The 16,440-nt window shown below is 43.2% G+C and overlaps 1 protein-coding gene across 1 annotated transcript; it reads left to right on the forward strand.

Moving 5' to 3' along the window:
* Positions 1-446: 446 nt before the first annotated feature.
* LRRC34 (leucine rich repeat containing 34) lies at positions 447-15,060 on the forward strand. Its single transcript, XM_009986320.2, has 11 exons — positions 447-512; positions 4,540-4,658; positions 5,566-5,690; positions 5,842-5,906; positions 6,800-6,883; positions 8,482-8,610; positions 10,368-10,463; positions 12,014-12,168; positions 12,259-12,414; positions 14,053-14,179; positions 14,914-15,060. Exons 1-11 carry the CDS (start codon positions 447-449, stop codon positions 15,058-15,060), a joined length of 1,269 nt encoding a protein of 422 aa, XP_009984622.2.
* The last annotated feature ends 1,380 nt before the right edge of the window (positions 15,061-16,440 follow it).

The raw sequence follows: 16,440 nt of genomic DNA on the forward strand, positions 1-16,440 counted from the left end.
TCTGTCATAGGGTGCCCATCCACAAGGACCAGCTCCAGCTGCTGAGGACTGTCCAAATCCTCAGGCAACTGGGACAGGTAATTGTTCTGAATGACCAGTTTTTGCCAACCTGAACATACAAAAGCGAACAGCTGCAGCACAAAGCACAAATGATGTGGTGCATTCCTGCATGCTCCCCATAAACAGCACATGGATGAGGCACAAACAATTCAGTCTGTGCACATAATGAATGTGTGTTGAACATCTCTCCAGAGGGTTTACAATTCAAATTATCTGCTCCCAAATATAGAACGATGGGAATCAGGCAAAGCATTTACTTCACTGGGTGAAGAGTATTCACCTGGTAGCCAGGTGGCCAAATTCTCCTTTCAAAAATCCTTCTAACTGGCACATCAACAGTGCTAGTGAACTTAGCCACACAGAGATGCAGTGGAGAACTGGGGAAGATGGAAAGACTGGGCTGGGGAGGACCCCCAGGCAGCCAGTGCCTCACCACCCTCCTGGAGTCGCTGGTACTGACTCAGTGGATCTTCTCACATCAGGGAGCCTGCTTCGAGCTGAGCTCTGGGAAAGATTTTCCCCAGACCCTGAGGCTGACATAGGTGAGGACCTCCTGTCCACTTGGCTTGGGTGCAGCACTTCCCTCACCCTCCCCGTTGCTAACTTTTATCCTATTTGGCTGCCTTACAAATACAGGATGAGCCCTGAACGATGCACTGTGTTCCTTCCTTCCCTTCTGTCTCTCCTTCTTCCAAAATGTTTCCTGGTACTTGTTTCCTTAAGGTTACAGAGACTATTTTTCGCCGTGTATTTGGCATACAGAGTGGGACCTGTTTAAGGAGATGCTTGCGACAGTCAGGTATTTTCAAGTGGGTCAGTGAGCAATGGCTGTGGGCAGGTACTCCAGGCAATTATTCTCCATATGCATTTTTTTCAGATTCTGGAAAATACATATGCGTAACTTTTAATAATTAAAGGATTTTTCCTTAGGTTGATATATAATCAATGTACACAGAACGTCAGTAGGTGCAGAAGTAAGGTTTATAAACTGAGGTACCATTGGGATGACTACTAAACACACAGAGACAACATGATTTTCAAACACTGAGTTTTGATATTATTTTTATTCCAGCAGCCCTGGCCTCATGCTGCACCGTGTACCTAAAGAGATCAGGAGAACCTTCAGTCTGGATTTGGGAGCAGCTGAAGTCCACAGAAGTGCCATGCTGCAGCAGACCAAGATCTTCCCCCTTCTATTGCTCCTACCTGCGGTTTGCTGATATCTCCTGGCAGACTTGTGAATTTAATTCCTTTATCTTGTCCCAGGTATAATCTCTCTAATGATTCCAGAAGAAAGATTTCCTTTGGAAAGATACTGAATCGGTTTTCAGACAGGCTAAGGCATTTCAAATTCGTCAGTTCTTTCACAGGTATCTAGACACAGTCATTAAAGAGATACATTACGTCAATTAAATAGTAATCTTTGGGATTATTTTAAGGGAAAAATCTCCAAGAAAATTCTGTGGACCTGCATTATTGTTGATGGATGAACACAGAATATTCTGCTCATTAATATAACATTATACCTCACAGCACGGTGGAAATTTTGGCAAAAAAAATCCATATTGTTTCCTCTGCCGGAAAGATTTCTTATGGGATTAATTTCTCAGCAGAAACATTAGTCTGCTTCTTCATTTCCTTTGTATGCACAGCTGAGGAGAGTAATTTAAATGAATGAAATCTGAAAGTGATTCTTTTGCATAAATTACTACTTCTGTCAATGTAACCTTCAAGAAGAAAATTGCACAAGTGAAAATCTCCTTGGAAAAGAAGCCTTGCATTATATAAAAAGGAAAATGTGTTCTGAGCCCTAAAACGAGTACATCCATGAATAGTTGCACTTATAATAGCACGGATTTAGGGTACATAATAGTTTGTTATCAAATGAACAGCAACTTTTAATGATGTTAAAGGCATTAACAACATCACATCTGGTTTTAAATTGCCCTCTTCTCTGTTTCAGTTTGCAATGTATTGATTCTACGCCAATGCAGCTCTTATTTTCCAGTGTACACAGAAAAACAGACACAAAAAGACTGAAGCAAAACCTCCAGTCAGTATTTAATCTTTACAGTTCAACACAAAGGTCAGTGTTTCCGTGTTCTTGCTTTTCTCTCCCTGCCTGAATACTCGGATGTCGGTGGTAATGAGTTAACCAGGCTCAGGTGCATACCAAGTGGAACATGCCTTCTCACAGTAGTAGAGAAAGATGGCACTTAGTTGTGATGAAGAACTTATATTTTGCAAAAGGAAGGTATCAATAAAATAAAAATGAAAACAAAGGAACAAATACCTCCTGTATCTGATTGTCATATAGGGCAAATACTTCCAGATTTTTCATAGTGCATATTCCTTTAGGAATCTCATCAAAGCAATTTTCACTCAGATCTAATATCCTGGCACTGGTTAATCTGGTGAAGGACCCGGGTACTGTGTGCAGTCCGGAGTTCCTTGGATGAACACAGAAAAGGAATGGCCAACAGCAGATCTGGTGCGGGAACTGCTCCAGGCTGTTAGCAGACAGTCCGAGTACTCTCATTTCAGTGGGATTCTCCAAACCTGGGGAAAGCTTGTGCGGGAGATTGTGAGACAGACCCAGACAACCAGCTTCTGGCAGTGTTGCAGTGTAGGAGGAATGGAGGATAAGTCATTAAAAGCTAAAAATAGCTTAACTGAGTTTGTCAAAAGGCCTGCCTTTTCTGGGATGAGACTGACTAGATTTTTTTTTCCTAATCTATTATTTCTAAATCAGCAGTACGGCAAAGCTCCTTGGGAAAACTCTCAGATCTGTTTTTTGGGAAGTAAATTTCCTTGAGTTTTGTCAAGTTCACTATTTTTTTAGGCAGACACTTGAGACTGTTGTCAGAAAGGCCAAGCAGTTCAATATGATGGAGGTATTCACAGATCTGCACTGGGATTCCATGCAAGTTTGTTTAATAGAGCCTGAGCTGATGAAGGGACTGCAGCTTGCTGACAGCAGGCAGTGAACTACAAGAGAGGGCATTGTTGCTTAAATCTAAGCTCAGAAAACACTTCAGCTTCCCTAGTTCTTCACATATGTCCCGTATATGGTTCTGATCCAAGCAGAGGATCTTCATATGCCTCAGGCAATTGATGTTTCTGGGGATGCTTACAATCTGCTGCTTTACCATGTGCAGCTCTTCCAGATACTCTAGACTCAAGGCCTCTGGTGAGATGGTTCGCAGTTGCTTAGTGGGTAAAATTATTGCTGAACAAAGCAACCTCCTTGAGTCTTGATGGCCTATATTTACAAACACTGTCTGAGATCTGTCTTCAGCTGTGCTGACTGTGAAACTGCAAAAAGGTTGCACTTTATTCTGTCGCATTGTGCTTTCTGAGCCAGAGAGATGCCAGCAAATCTGGTATTCGATCACCCTCAAAGCTGGATTGCTGATACTGAAGGAGCATGAGGTGCAAAGGTACCTGACCGACCTCTGACGTACGGACAGAAGAAACCTTTCAGCTGTCATTTAAGGAATGGTAAGAGAGAAAGTGGAGGTCAAGAGGCAGCTTCAGTCATCTCCCACTGATGTGGTTTTCTCTGCTGCTGCAGCTGTGCCAGGAGGACATCCCATTTCCAGAGATGGGCAGTTTCCAGGTGTCACCAGGGCAAAGAAGAACTGAGAGACTACCACAGGGAGAGACCCATGCAGGGCTTCCAGTCTAATTAGGATGTTGCACAAGAGTATTTTCTTTTCCTTTGGCTCTGAGTTCAGCACTTGTGTGCGAGTCCCACACGCTGTTGGACGGGAGAGTGTGCCATCCCAGCCCACCCCCTCCGGAGTACAAGGGCAGTAGTGAAGTCACTGGAAGGATTTATTTGATGGAAAGGACCAGCACAGCCACCTTTGAAGTAACTGCTAATCCATGTAACCACGGAAATTTTCGCAAAGGCTCCTCAGAGACCGCAAGCAGACCGCTAAGTAAATATTCTGAAGGTGAGCTGCTGAAAGTCCCCTCTCCTGCCCCAGCCCTGGGCTGGCCTGGCTGCTTTCGCCCACTCCCTCCTGGTGGAAGGCCCAGGACACCGTCCTTGGCAACGGGCTCCATGACCAGACATTACTAACCTTGGCGCAGCCCAGCTCAGATGCCAGGCAGAGCTCACCCGTGGGCCGGGCACCGTGGGGAGAGAGGCGCAGGCGTTGAATGCTGAGGTAGGTCTGTGAAGACTGGGGCCCAGCTGCCTTACGGGGGGAAAAAGGACCTCCCTGTATGAATATTGATTCTTTGTTAGCTCAGGTCCCACGTGTTAGCAGATCAGAAACACATCCACAAGTTTGCATTTTTTCCTCCAGTTTTTCCTGTCTGTATCTGTTATTCTTGTGTTTCCTTCCAAGAGTTGTAACCCTTTTCAGACTAAGCCCATTTTTATTGTTATGCAGAGCCCTGGCAGAACAGGCTTAGGTCCATGGTGATGTTGCTAGGCTGCTGTAACACTTTTGTTTTGTTTTCCTGCAGGTCATGTCAGTTCCTCCCTATCTTCACCAGCACTATGTGTGGGCGTGCCAAAACTTGGGCCAACCTGGAAACCCTTTCATTGCTCATGTGCTTCAAGAAGCTGATAAAAATGATAAAAGGTAAGGAAATAACAAACAGCGTGTTTTAGCTGCTTCTGAAAGGCTTAAACAAGATAGATAGCAGGACAAAGAATTAAACAATGAGAAAGTTTGTGTGGTTTCAGGCTTAAACACAAATCATATTTAGCATTTACTGCAGAAGTTCTGGCTTGACTCATCTTGACATCATCCTGGCAGAAGTCTGTAGCTGTATATCCCTTCTGGGCAGCTTTACAAGCAGTGAAATCAAAAAAAGTGAAAAATGTACAGGATGGTGCCTTTGTGTCCCATAGAGAAGCCAAACCTAGTGTCTAGTCAATCCTCACTCCCTTCCTTTTGTCTTGCTCCTGTTTAAAAAGTGTCAGCTGCATCTAGTTAGCTTCCAGCTGGTAATGTTTCCCTGAACTGCCTCTGAATCCTGCCAAGGTATTAGCCACTCAAATTCTCTCAGTATGTAGCTAGGTAGAGCTTCCTTTCATGGATGCTCCTGGGGTCAGTTAATTGTCTTTTGGAGAGAAAACCTGAGAAAAGATGGCAGAGGGAAATGGTTTGTGTTAGGTTTTGATCTTGAGGGCAGGGGAGAGTAAATAAAGGAAAGGGAACAAGTAAAAAGGCGGTGAAGAGGTAACCTCCAGGATAGTCTCCTCTATTTCTATCTGCCTTCCCTTCATCTTGCTTCTTTCTGCTTTCTGTGCGTGTGTGCTAAGTGTGGTCTTGCAGCTGTGCAGTGCCTCCGGAACATGGAAAAGGAAAGTGCTGAGGTACACCTTGAGTCACGTCATCTGCTTTGGTGTTACCAAAGAGAGCAGCAGCAACCAACTGTATGCAAACGCATCAGTGAGGGCAAGCGTGGGTACACTAATTTGGAGAGAAAGTTCATTTTTCTGTATTGTTTTACTTCTCATGTACTTACATTTTTATGGTACAGTGGATGGACAGAAGGGATCACACTAAAAATAGCTGGAAACAATCATCTGGTGCCCGTGCAGAGAGTTACAGATGATGATCTTCAAGTTCTTGCCTCTGTCTTACGCAATGCTGTGTTTGTCACAGGTAAGCTTTTTTCATGCATGTTTGACATTGCTGTGCTAATATGAGAAAATGTAAGCAGTCTTGATTTCAGCCTTAGTTAATCTTTACTTCGTTTTGTTTAGAGATCCATTAATTGTAGATACGCATCTGTCACATTCTTCATCTTTTTCAGGTTTGGATCTTAGGTGTAATGTGTTGACTGATGCTGGAGCAAACCACATGGCAAGATTCCTCCAGGTGCCAAACTGGTGTTTATCATTCAGCAATTTGTAATTTATTTGGCTATGAGAATCTTTATCTGTGGTAAATTGGAGACAGGAGTGCATTGGTTTGGCAAAATTCCTTTTATTTTGACTTTCACATCCAAATCCATCCCACTTGAATCTCAGATTGTATTCTCTGGGGAGATTTTAAATTTCTGGTAGAAAACCATTTGACATTTGGCTAGGGTGTCCTGAAGAAAGAACAGTGGGCTAAACTGTGGGGTTTTTAGGCTTACAGTTCAATTCAATGAAGGTAGTAATGGTAGTGCCAAGTGTGCCAGGGCCTTTGGTTTTAGGTTCTTTATCATCTCTGTTAGTCTTTTTGTAGGTCTAAATGTAGGAAACTTTAATGCTGCCTTTTCATCATTGTAAGCACTGGAATGCAGATGGAAAATGTGAGTTGCCACTCAGTGCCTGTGTTCCTGGAGCTCAGGAGTGCTATTAAGTTCACAAAATGTGTGAAGGTCTGCATCTGAGCTTGACTTCCTGCCTCGTTTGGTCATGCTGAGCACGCAGGTTCCTAAGTTGTTTCTTACTAAGTCGTCTGAGCAACCTGGTGTGGTGGAGGGTGTTCCTGCCCATGGCAGGGGGGTTGGAACTAGATGATCTTTGAGGTCCCTTCCCACTCAAACCATTCCACGATTCTATGATTCTGTAAGCCTCATGAGGACCTACGCGCTACATGTCTTTCTGCCTTTCCATCATCGTATGATGTACTTTGGCATTCTTTAGCTACTTCTCCAAATCAGGGGCTGCCTGGAACGTGGCAAAGGACAGAGGTTGTAAATGTATGTATGAAACATATCCTTTTTGAAAAATGCGGGTGTGATCCAGAAAACTCTGCTTTCTGCTTTGTTTGTTCCCAAGGAAAACTCCACTCTGCGGTATCTTAACCTGATGTTTAATGATATTGGCACAAGTGGAGCAGAGCTGATAGCAAGAGCCCTCCATGTGAGTATTTGTCGGGGAGATGTAGACAATGGCATCTAGTTTGATATTTTTGCTCTTGCTGAAGGGCGCTCGCTGTCCTGCCAACATCAGAGCTGGCTGAAAGAGCCCTCTGTCTTCAGCCCATTCAGCGTTTCGCTGTATCACAGGAATTGCTTGTTTTCCCAAGGCAGACTTCAGAAATCAGATTTCACACAAGAGAAAGTTGCACTGTGCTGCCATTAACACTTAATTATCACAACTATCCCAGGAAGTTTTTTGTGTGTGAAAATGCTGTGCTATCCTATAGGATATATAATGCCATAATTTCTTTCCTTTTTTATTTCAATTGGATTAAATTTGCCTGTACCTTGATGTCAATATTTGTCTCGATTCAAGATGTCTGAGACATGTTTTCAAAACTTCGCCTCGCTGCAGCAGCATAAAAAGTTGTTTGTTATTTTTAATGTGGTTTCCCAAGGAAATGAGGCTTGTAAGATCTGTTGTGTTTGTGAAACGAGACCCACGTGAGCTCTTTCCTCCTCCTTTGTAGTCTTTGAACTCTGAACTGATTTCAACTCGATTTGACAAGCCTCCAAAATGCTAAGCTTCTACAGTAACTTGTACAGCACTGGGCTTGCTACCAGCCCCAAAAGCTGTTTGTGCAGCCCCATGGCAGCTGGGTTTGCTGGGCAGGTGGGTGGCAGGACCTGACCAGGCAGGCAGCCCCTTGGCTGTGTGGGATCCCACTGCCAGAATAGGCAGGGTGGGATCTGGAGGTGAAGGGGGTGTTTAATTGAGGGTGGGAGATGGAAGGAGCTGCCATAGTGAGGTATCGGAGTGGGGGGAGAGGTTCTGGGGACGTGTGGAAGACATAAAAGCTGTATGAAACCAAGTTTCAATAGTTCTGCTGCTTACAGAACTACTTGTTTTGTAGTCTCTCACTTAATCAGTCATAATCTCTGGTAATGAGTGATTATGGTGGTACTGAGGAATTAAAAATATAAAACTACATTGCATTTAGGGCTTTAACAGTGAGTAGATATTTCATATCCATGGAAATGCTTTGGAGGGTGAGGGGAAAGATGCTGACTTCATCCTAGACTTCTGATCAGAACTTTATATTGTCAGTGAAGTCTGCAGTCCTGCAAAGACTTACACACTGGTTTGACTCTGCACCAACTAGTCCTGCTGAAGTCAACCAGCTTCACTCAGCTTTGACTGGTCATGTGATTTAAAAGTCTATGAAAAATAAAGCAAATTATAATTCTTGTTTAAAATATGCTTACTGGATTTAAAGCAGTTTTGATATAATTGGCATTTCAGCTGCCAATTTAGGTAGAATTATCTGCCTGGATTATTTTCATGAGTGAGAAATTCATGAACTTGGGAGAAGCAAAAATCTTCAAACACTTGAGTTTTGCTTTCAGACTCTCATGCCTTTGATTACAGTGGAGGGAGCCTGAGCCAACTGCTTTGTCAGTGTTATCACTTAGACACAGCTTCTGGAGGGATGTTTTGTCTCTGTGTGACAACCAGCAGGATTCACAGGAAAAAGCACAGTGTCGTTTTTTTCAGGCCATTTAAAAGGAATTGATGGTTTTTTTTCCAATTTTGTCTAGAGGAATGAAACTCTTGTGTGTTTGAGAATGACTGGAAACAAAATAGGAAACAAAGGTGGGATGTTCTTTGCTTCAATGCTACAGATTAATTCAACCTTAGAGAAGCTGGATCTTGGAGATTGCGATATGGTGAGTAACCCAGTAAAATTATCAGCAATGACATAAGTCTTTCAAGGGTATTACAGTGGTCCTGCAGTGCCTAATTAGGGGGAAATGCCATCTGTTGCCATTGATTTTACATTTTGTGATGGCCCGAGGTAAGACTATGTAATACTGAATGCATACTTGGAAAGGCAGGTTGCATGAAACACCTGTGAAGTCATAACTGATGATGTATTAGAGCCACTGTGTCCCTGGGAATTCAGGTGCTTGGCTTTCACATTTTCCAAGGTCTGTTTCGGCTGTTCATTTTTTTTAATGCTAAGCCCTGTGTGATTCGTGTTGAAGAAAGGACTTCTTATTCCCTGGAGGTTCTTGTCCTCTAAATTGTGCAGTGCTATATAGCCTGAAAGTCACTCAGGCCCATAGCCCTGTTCCTCCTATCAGAGCTCGTTCTGTACAGGACGTAGGCACAAGAGTGCTGAATTGAGTAGAAAGGCCCCCAGTTTGATCTTGGATAACTTGCCACCTCCCAGATTTGGGTGCTGAGACTTCATACACAGTGCAGAGGGAAGGTCAGGAGGGTAGAATGGGTCAATGCACTAAGCAGGGTGCTTCGCACTCTAGCAATAAAAGCCTGTGGATTGCTTTTAAAAACCTGTGGGGTACAGCAGGAGGTAGCACCTGGAGCTGTGAACCTCCTCCTGGTGCAAGGTCCCAGTGCCTGACTGACAGTGTGTCCTTGTGTGATGGCCTCAGAGGGGCTGGAGGCTGGAAGTGGCTCTTCTCTCTGCCTGGGAGAGTTTGGTGCTGTTTGTTGCCCTCCAGGAGCATGCTCTAACCAAGCTAGAAGCGAAATTAAGATCGGTCCCTCTCAGCCATCCTGTTAAGGGTGTTTATCTTTCCAGGCGATAATTAAGCATGTGTTGGGTAGAAGGAGCAAGTTTGACTGTAACCTAACAGTTACGACTGTCACCTGGAGGCAGGGAGATGGCTGGGGTCACATGAAAATTTTATTTTATTTGTTTCCTGAAATTACAGAATTTGCTCCTAAGCCAGAAGGAGGAATACCTCTCAGAAACTGTGAAGGGTGTTAAGAAAACATAAACAAGGAAAGTGTAGTCAGTGTAGGATTTATCTGAAAGCTTAATATGTTTGTGCTTGGTAGGGAGTTGATAGAAAGACGATTTAAAATGATGAGGCTTTGGGTGTAGACCAGCCTAATTGGAAAATAATGTAAATATAAATTAGTGAGCAAATGAGAAGGAAATGCAAAAATCTGAACTGGCCTGTATTGTAGACCCTCACTACTCTGTACTGCATTAAATCACATTTAATATGAATTTACCTAATGGGTAAATGTCACCTACGGCTTTTACTAAAGACCTTAGGGAACACACACAAGCTGATTTTAATTCATAAATCAGGAAAACCAAAATACAGGATCAATTAAATGGACAGGCATCTTTGAAACACATTATTCTTGCTTTTTATTCTCTGAGTTGCCAAATTTCCTGGTCATTTGTACTTCTTTGTCTAATTCCACTCCACTGTTCTGCAGGGAGTTGGCATTGGTATTATCAGAAAACACATTGTGTCTGTAAGCACTTGCCTGCTGCACTTCTGTCTCTCCAGAGCACATGGAGGCAGAAATAATAGCATTTCCAATCTGAGCCAGTTTGATGTTATTGATCTGACAATCAATTCTGAGAAGTCATGGTAATTTGGTAGCTTGTTCTAGACATTGGAGAGGTTTCTCTAAAGACTTTATTTATTTTCATTTCCAGGGTACGCAGTGTCTAACAGCAATAGCAACAGCCCTGACTGAGAACAGATCAGTCACAGCAATCAACCTAAACCGCCCTTTGCTGTACAGCCAGCAGGTACGTAAGCAGATTGCAGTGTCAGCCCAGTCAAAGCAAGTGAAGTCAGTACTGGTGCATTTATGGACATTTCAACTACGTGGCACGCGGGCTTTCCTTTGGAAGGGAAGGGCCGCAGAGACATTATTTTCTTTTTCTGTGCCAAGTCTTGTGCAGTCACGGGCTGCACCCGTTTAACTAGAAGGTTAATTTTTTAAAAAATGTCTTTCTTGGTACATGTGTGTTAGTTAAATAATGGGCTAATGGAGACGGCTTGATATTGGTGAACCAAATATTCCTTCTGCTGTTACAGCACGAGGAGTTTTATGCGTTTTTCAGCAATCTGAGGGAGAAATGCTGTTCAGCAGGAAAGGAGGGGAAGAACAAAAGGCTGCTGTTCATCCGAGCAGTGAGGTACAAGGGCAATCACCAGAGCCCACAGCCTAAGGAAGAAAGGCACAGCTTCAACAGTATGCCACGTTCACTGTGCCCTGTGGTTCTGTTGTTTCACTATGTGAACTCGAAGCATGAATTTAGCAAGTGAATGAACCTCATCAATGTAAAACCTCTGATGCGTTTTTTAGCCAAAACAAAGACACAAACCCTCCAAAATAATCCAGGCTGAGAAGAGAATCCGCAAGGCGGTGTTTGCTGGAGGCAGCACCACAGGCCACTGGATGTGTGTGGCACAGAGCTGCAGGCCTTTTGCTGGCAGCGTGCAGCTTCTGGGCATGGCTGGTCCTGCTGAGGTCTGGCTATGGAGCTGGCTGCGGTGGTGGCTTTACCAGGAGCAGTTGGGAAGTGTCTGTGATAGGTACAGGGTTTTTCTGATGGCAGGATAATTGAATTGAACTGTCACAAAGGTCAGATCTTCCTACATTCCCAAAGGTGAATTTAATAGTTTCAACAGATTTTAGTTGTTTCTTTTCTACTAAAACAGGGCTCGATTTGCCTAAACCCAGTCTTAGAAGTCGATTTAAACTACTGCTATGGAAGATATAGGCCACTAAGGGCCTGGTCTGTTATCTACGAGAGACTATTTGCCACTGTTACCACCTTCAATTTATCCTTTTCTGAGGTCTCCAAGTTCTTGACTTATTTTTGACTCGGAGTGGAATATTCACTTCTTAACTAAACATGACAACTTCAAAACAAACTTTGTCTTACAGTGACAGAACATTTTTTCCCCATAGCAATCTTGTTTATGAAACAATAGCTTAGCATCATGACAGAATACTTTTAATGTTAGTGAATGACTCAAACATTCAGTTTTTTAAGAGCAATGACTGAGAGGAAAACTCATTAGACATAGTGACTCAAACGATGCTCCTGATATTCACAGGGATATGATACAGCACTGGAAATCTGCAAAGATCTTTCTGGGTTTTTCCTTTATTTTTTTTTATTTTCAGCATTATCATAACACATTGTTTCCTGGCTCTTTTTAATACAAACACAAAATAGGACACTACTGACAACGAAATCTGGCCATTAGTTGTGCATCTCCCTTTTACTGAAGCAAGGCCACATCTTGTCCTAAAGTACAGCTTAATAACAGTGTCTGTTTTTAGGAAGAGACCACAGTTCACATTGCTCTGATGTTGAAAAACAACTCTTCCCTTGTGGAACTACACTTGCGCAAGCACGAGATAAAAAACTTTGGTGTAGAGCAACTGTGTGAGGCATTGTATGAAAACTCCTGCCTGAGATACCTTGATCTTGGCTGGTAAGAGTTACTACATGACGTAGACCTGACTAACATTAGAAACTCATTTCTTAGCACCTTGTTAAAAAAATGTGTGCATTTCTCTTTCAGTAATAAAATAACCCGTGACGGTGTAAAATTTCTGGGAGAACTACTAAAACGGAATCAAACCCTGGAAATCCTAGATCTTAACGCAAACCGAATAGAAGATGATGGAGCCATCTACCTGAGTGAAGCCTTGGCTTCGTGCAACAGCACTCTTCAGGCGTTAGTATTTCCATAACTTCCCCAGGGACTGCAGGTGTAACGACTCAGAGTATGAGAAACTCGGCCTTTGCAGTGGCTGAATTGACATCAAAACTGTGTGCTTTGGTGTTGATCAAAATAGAAGGCAGGACTTTTTGGTCTGTTTTTCCTTCTCAGGAAAAAATGTGAGTGACAGATTGGGTGGGATTCATTTGCTAAGCACAGGCGTCTCATGCCCTGTGAGATGCCCCAAGGGCTGTGAGCCATCCCAGGGTGCTGGCCCTGTCGGAGCCCTGCAGCTGGAGACAGGCAGGACGTTCTCATGCATTTCAGGTGGCCCAGGAGGCCTGTGTTTGGGGAACTGAATGAAGTCCCCTCTAGCTTCACGTGAGCTAAATTTAGGAGTAAAACACTAGGCCAAGAAATGCCACTCAGTCCCATGGCAGGCGTGCAGCTTCTGGACATGGCTGGTCCTGCTGAGGTCTTGGCTATGGAGCTGGCTGTGGTGGTGGCTTCACCAGGAGCCATTGGGAAGTGTCTGCGATAGGTACAGGATTCTTCTGATGGCAGGATAACGGAATTGCACTGTCATAAAGGTCAGATCTTCCTACATTCCCAAAGGTGAATTTAATAGTTTCAACAGATTTTAGTTGTCTCTTTTCTACTAAAATGAGGCCTCGTGTTCACCTTCCCACACCACCAGGCCTGCTCATAACTCACTTTATCCCCTTTTCCTTGTTCTTCCTTTTTTCCCATCTTTTATCCATTGCTGTGTGGCCTAATGTATGCTTGCTTTTCTATTCCGGGGTTTTTTGGGTTGATGCTTAGATCAGCTTTGTAGTGGTTCATCTTACGTGTGATTCACAGCTTTCACGGCCATTCTGAGGAAAGGCAATTAGGTCTCGTTAGTTCTTTTTGCATCTTTAAAGCAAGGTCCTCGTGGCGCACCAGGGAAAACAAGCAAGAGCTGTACGTCTTCAGAATTTTAAGATAATCACATTCCACGCAGGGATAAGGCACTATATTTGTGGATTCTGATCTTCAACACTTAAGAAAATCCTCTAAGTTAGCTTCCAGGTGAACCCAGAAGAACTGTAATCTCTCCATCAGGGTGTATTTTGTAGCCTGCATTAAACCGTGCGCTGGCAGGATGTAAAAGCTGATCAAAGGTGTTACCTGAAGCCATTAGTTTTAAGTAGCAGACTGAGGAGGTGGCGGCTGCGAGGTGCCTCTGAAAGCCTTCCAGGTTCACTAATATAAAAATAACTGCCACTCCACAAAGATCAAAGCTTAGCCTGGAGAAGTGCCAAGGCTGGGGCTTCAAAGCAGACTAGAGATGAGACCTGGCCACCACTCAGGAAGTTGCCGACACTGAAGAACTAAACAGTGAACAACCTGGCTGCACAAGTCATGGCAATGCCCTGAGAAACAGGACAAGTCCATAGTCCAAACTGCCTTTAGCAACCTGAAAAAGATTTTATAGTAGGGCTGAACTTGATACGAATAAACCCTTACATTATTAATAACAAAGATAAAGTTTCAATATATATATAATATATAATAATATAAAATAAATCATAGTTAAATTCTTCATTTTAACTAAGAGATGGGAATTCTCTGGGTTGGCATATATTTGCATAACTATTTCTCTGTTATTAGGTTGTCAGTAGTGAGCAACAATATAAGTGGCAAAGGACTTGTAGCTCTTTCAGACGCAATGAAAACAAACATGAAGCTTTCCTGTATTTACATTTGGGGGAACAAATTTGATGAAGCCACCTGCATGGTAAATATTTGCTTCTGAACTTTTCTATAAGGGTTGTTTTTTGTTTGTTTGTTCTAATTTGTTTTTACAATCATTGGAAAGACTACGGCAATTCGTATACAAGACAACTGATTTACTCTGGTTGGTTTCGTTTTAAATAATTATAATATAGCGATGCTGTAAAGAGACTCACTGGACATCAGCATACTGAAATGATCAAGTACTCTCCTGTTGTGTGTTATCTAGTGAAGGGTTTAGAGAACTTGTCCTATGAGGAGCGGCTGAGGGAGCTGGGACTGTTTAGTCTGAAGAAGAAGAGGCTCAGGGGGGACCTTATCACTGTCTACAATTACCTGAAAGGAAGTTGTAGGGAGATAGGGATCACACAGGATGTTAGGGATTGGAACGGTCTCTTCTCCCACATTAGCAATGACAGGACGAGAGGGAATGGCCTCAAGTTACGCCAGGGGAAATTTAGGTTAGATATCAGAAAGAATTTCTTTACAGAGAGGGTGGCAAAGTATTGGAACAGGCTGCCCAGGGAGGTGGTGGAGTCCCCATCCCTGGAGTCGTTTACAAACCGTGTGGATTTGGTGTTGAGCAACATGGTTTAGGGACCCTGACAGTGCAGGTGAATGGTTGGACTCGATGATGTTGCGGGTCTCTTCCAACCAGATGATTCTATGATTTCTAGAGCTTTCACTGCAGTCAGAGTGGAATATTGTATGTCAGATTCTTGTTTTTATTCACTTCAGGCATTTTCAGAATTAATTCAGACGGGCCGCCTGAAGCCTGACCGCACAGATGTGGAACCGTATGAGGTGGATGGGCGTGTTCACCTTGCAGAGCTCTCCCACAGCCTGCCGAAGCATTACTGGGGACACCAGGTTGCGGGGAGCTGATGGACAAAGATGCTAATGCCAGCCTGGCAATTGCCAGGGTTTCAGAACGCTTGTGAGTAAGGTAGCAGTTTGGCGCACTCCGTAGACCTGAGCTTTTCCTGTCTGGTTTCTAGTAAAACAGATTCTATCAGTATCGAGCTTGCTGCATGTTGTTTCTTCAGGGTCTTTAGTCTATCAGGAATCTAAAGCCACTTGAAATGGCATTAGAGATAAAATACTGAACCAATGACCTTAAGATTTGTTGCTAGATAATGCCCAATCTATTAAGAGCCTATTAATAGGAAAATACATTAATTTTGCTGCAGTTGTTTCTATTGCACACCATCTCCTTTGCCTTACCGTGACAAGCTGTAGTTCCAAGGTTCCCAGGTGACAGATAAATTCAGTGAAATTACATGCTAGGAGGAAAACATTTTCACCATGGCACCAAGAGTGACACTAGGCACTCTTAGCATTAATGGGGAGTAAACCAGTCACTGACCAGAGGCATGTGAAGAGTTTAGACTGGGGCAGTGCAGATGCATGAGATGAACTCCTAGCAGCTGAACTACCCCACTCTGTTTAGGAGACCTTCTCAGATCATGATTTCGATCAAGTGCTTATTTAAAAAAGATGAAGAGGCTGGTTCAGAGCAGCAGCAGAGCCCACGGAGAGAGTATCAGGACCACAGGGTCCTCTTCCACATGGCAGCTGAAGGGGAAGAGCTGCTGTTGCCCTTTCTGGGCTGCGGTCTCTGCAGCCAGAGTTCCAGGTAGCAGGGAGAGCCCACAGGTTACTGCATCTCTGCAGGCTGGAGTACAGCCAGGCAGATCAAACCAACAGAAGCTCACAGCCAGGACTGCTGCTGGGCAGCAGCTTTGCTTGACATCAAATAAGAGAAACTGTAGAACAAGAGTCCTGCTGAAGCTGAAAGGTTTGAGTAAATCCATCTGTTATGACTGCACTCTATATAATCTCTCCTTTTACTTAGTAACTGCATGCTTTTGATCTTTTTCCAAGAGAGACTTTTTTTTTTTTTTAAACCAAGGTAAATTAACTTAAGCATTAAGCCACTATAATGCTGGAACTATAAGCTAGTGAACTCAGTTTACTGGAATATGAATGGTATTTTGATTAACTTGCAGAAGGTACTTGTTTTTTGTACTAGAAATGAAAAACACCATCAAACTTGGTGTCGTTACTTCTTCCCTGTCTCTTGAAAACTGTTCAAAAAGATTTATATCATTATAGCCGTGTGACAACTCCTACACATCAATAAGACAACATATAATGGTAGTTAAACTTTGTTTAATGTTTTGGATACAGACTTCATAGAAGTTTTGGAATCATTCAGTGCATTTTTCCTTTTTCCACCCACTCTGCTCATACCTGTAGAAGTGA

Source organism: Tauraco erythrolophus, chromosome 11, assembly GCF_009769465.1.
Source record: "Tauraco erythrolophus isolate bTauEry1 chromosome 11, bTauEry1.pri, whole genome shotgun sequence".
Taxonomy (NCBI): Eukaryota; Metazoa; Chordata; class Aves; order Musophagiformes; family Musophagidae; genus Tauraco; species Tauraco erythrolophus.

Coding starts and splice junctions, on each gene's coding strand:
- LRRC34 (XM_009986320.2), top strand. CDS start 447: ATGGAAAGACTGGGCTGGGGAGGACCCCCAGGCAGCCAGTGCCTCACC. Junction 5,691..5,841: donor CAATGCTGTGTTTGTCACAG/GTAAGCTTTTTT, acceptor CATCTTTTTCAG/GTTTGGATCTTAGGTGTAAT. Junction 6,884..8,481: donor TGATAGCAAGAGCCCTCCAT/GTGAGTATTTGT, acceptor AATTTTGTCTAG/AGGAATGAAACTCTTGTGTG.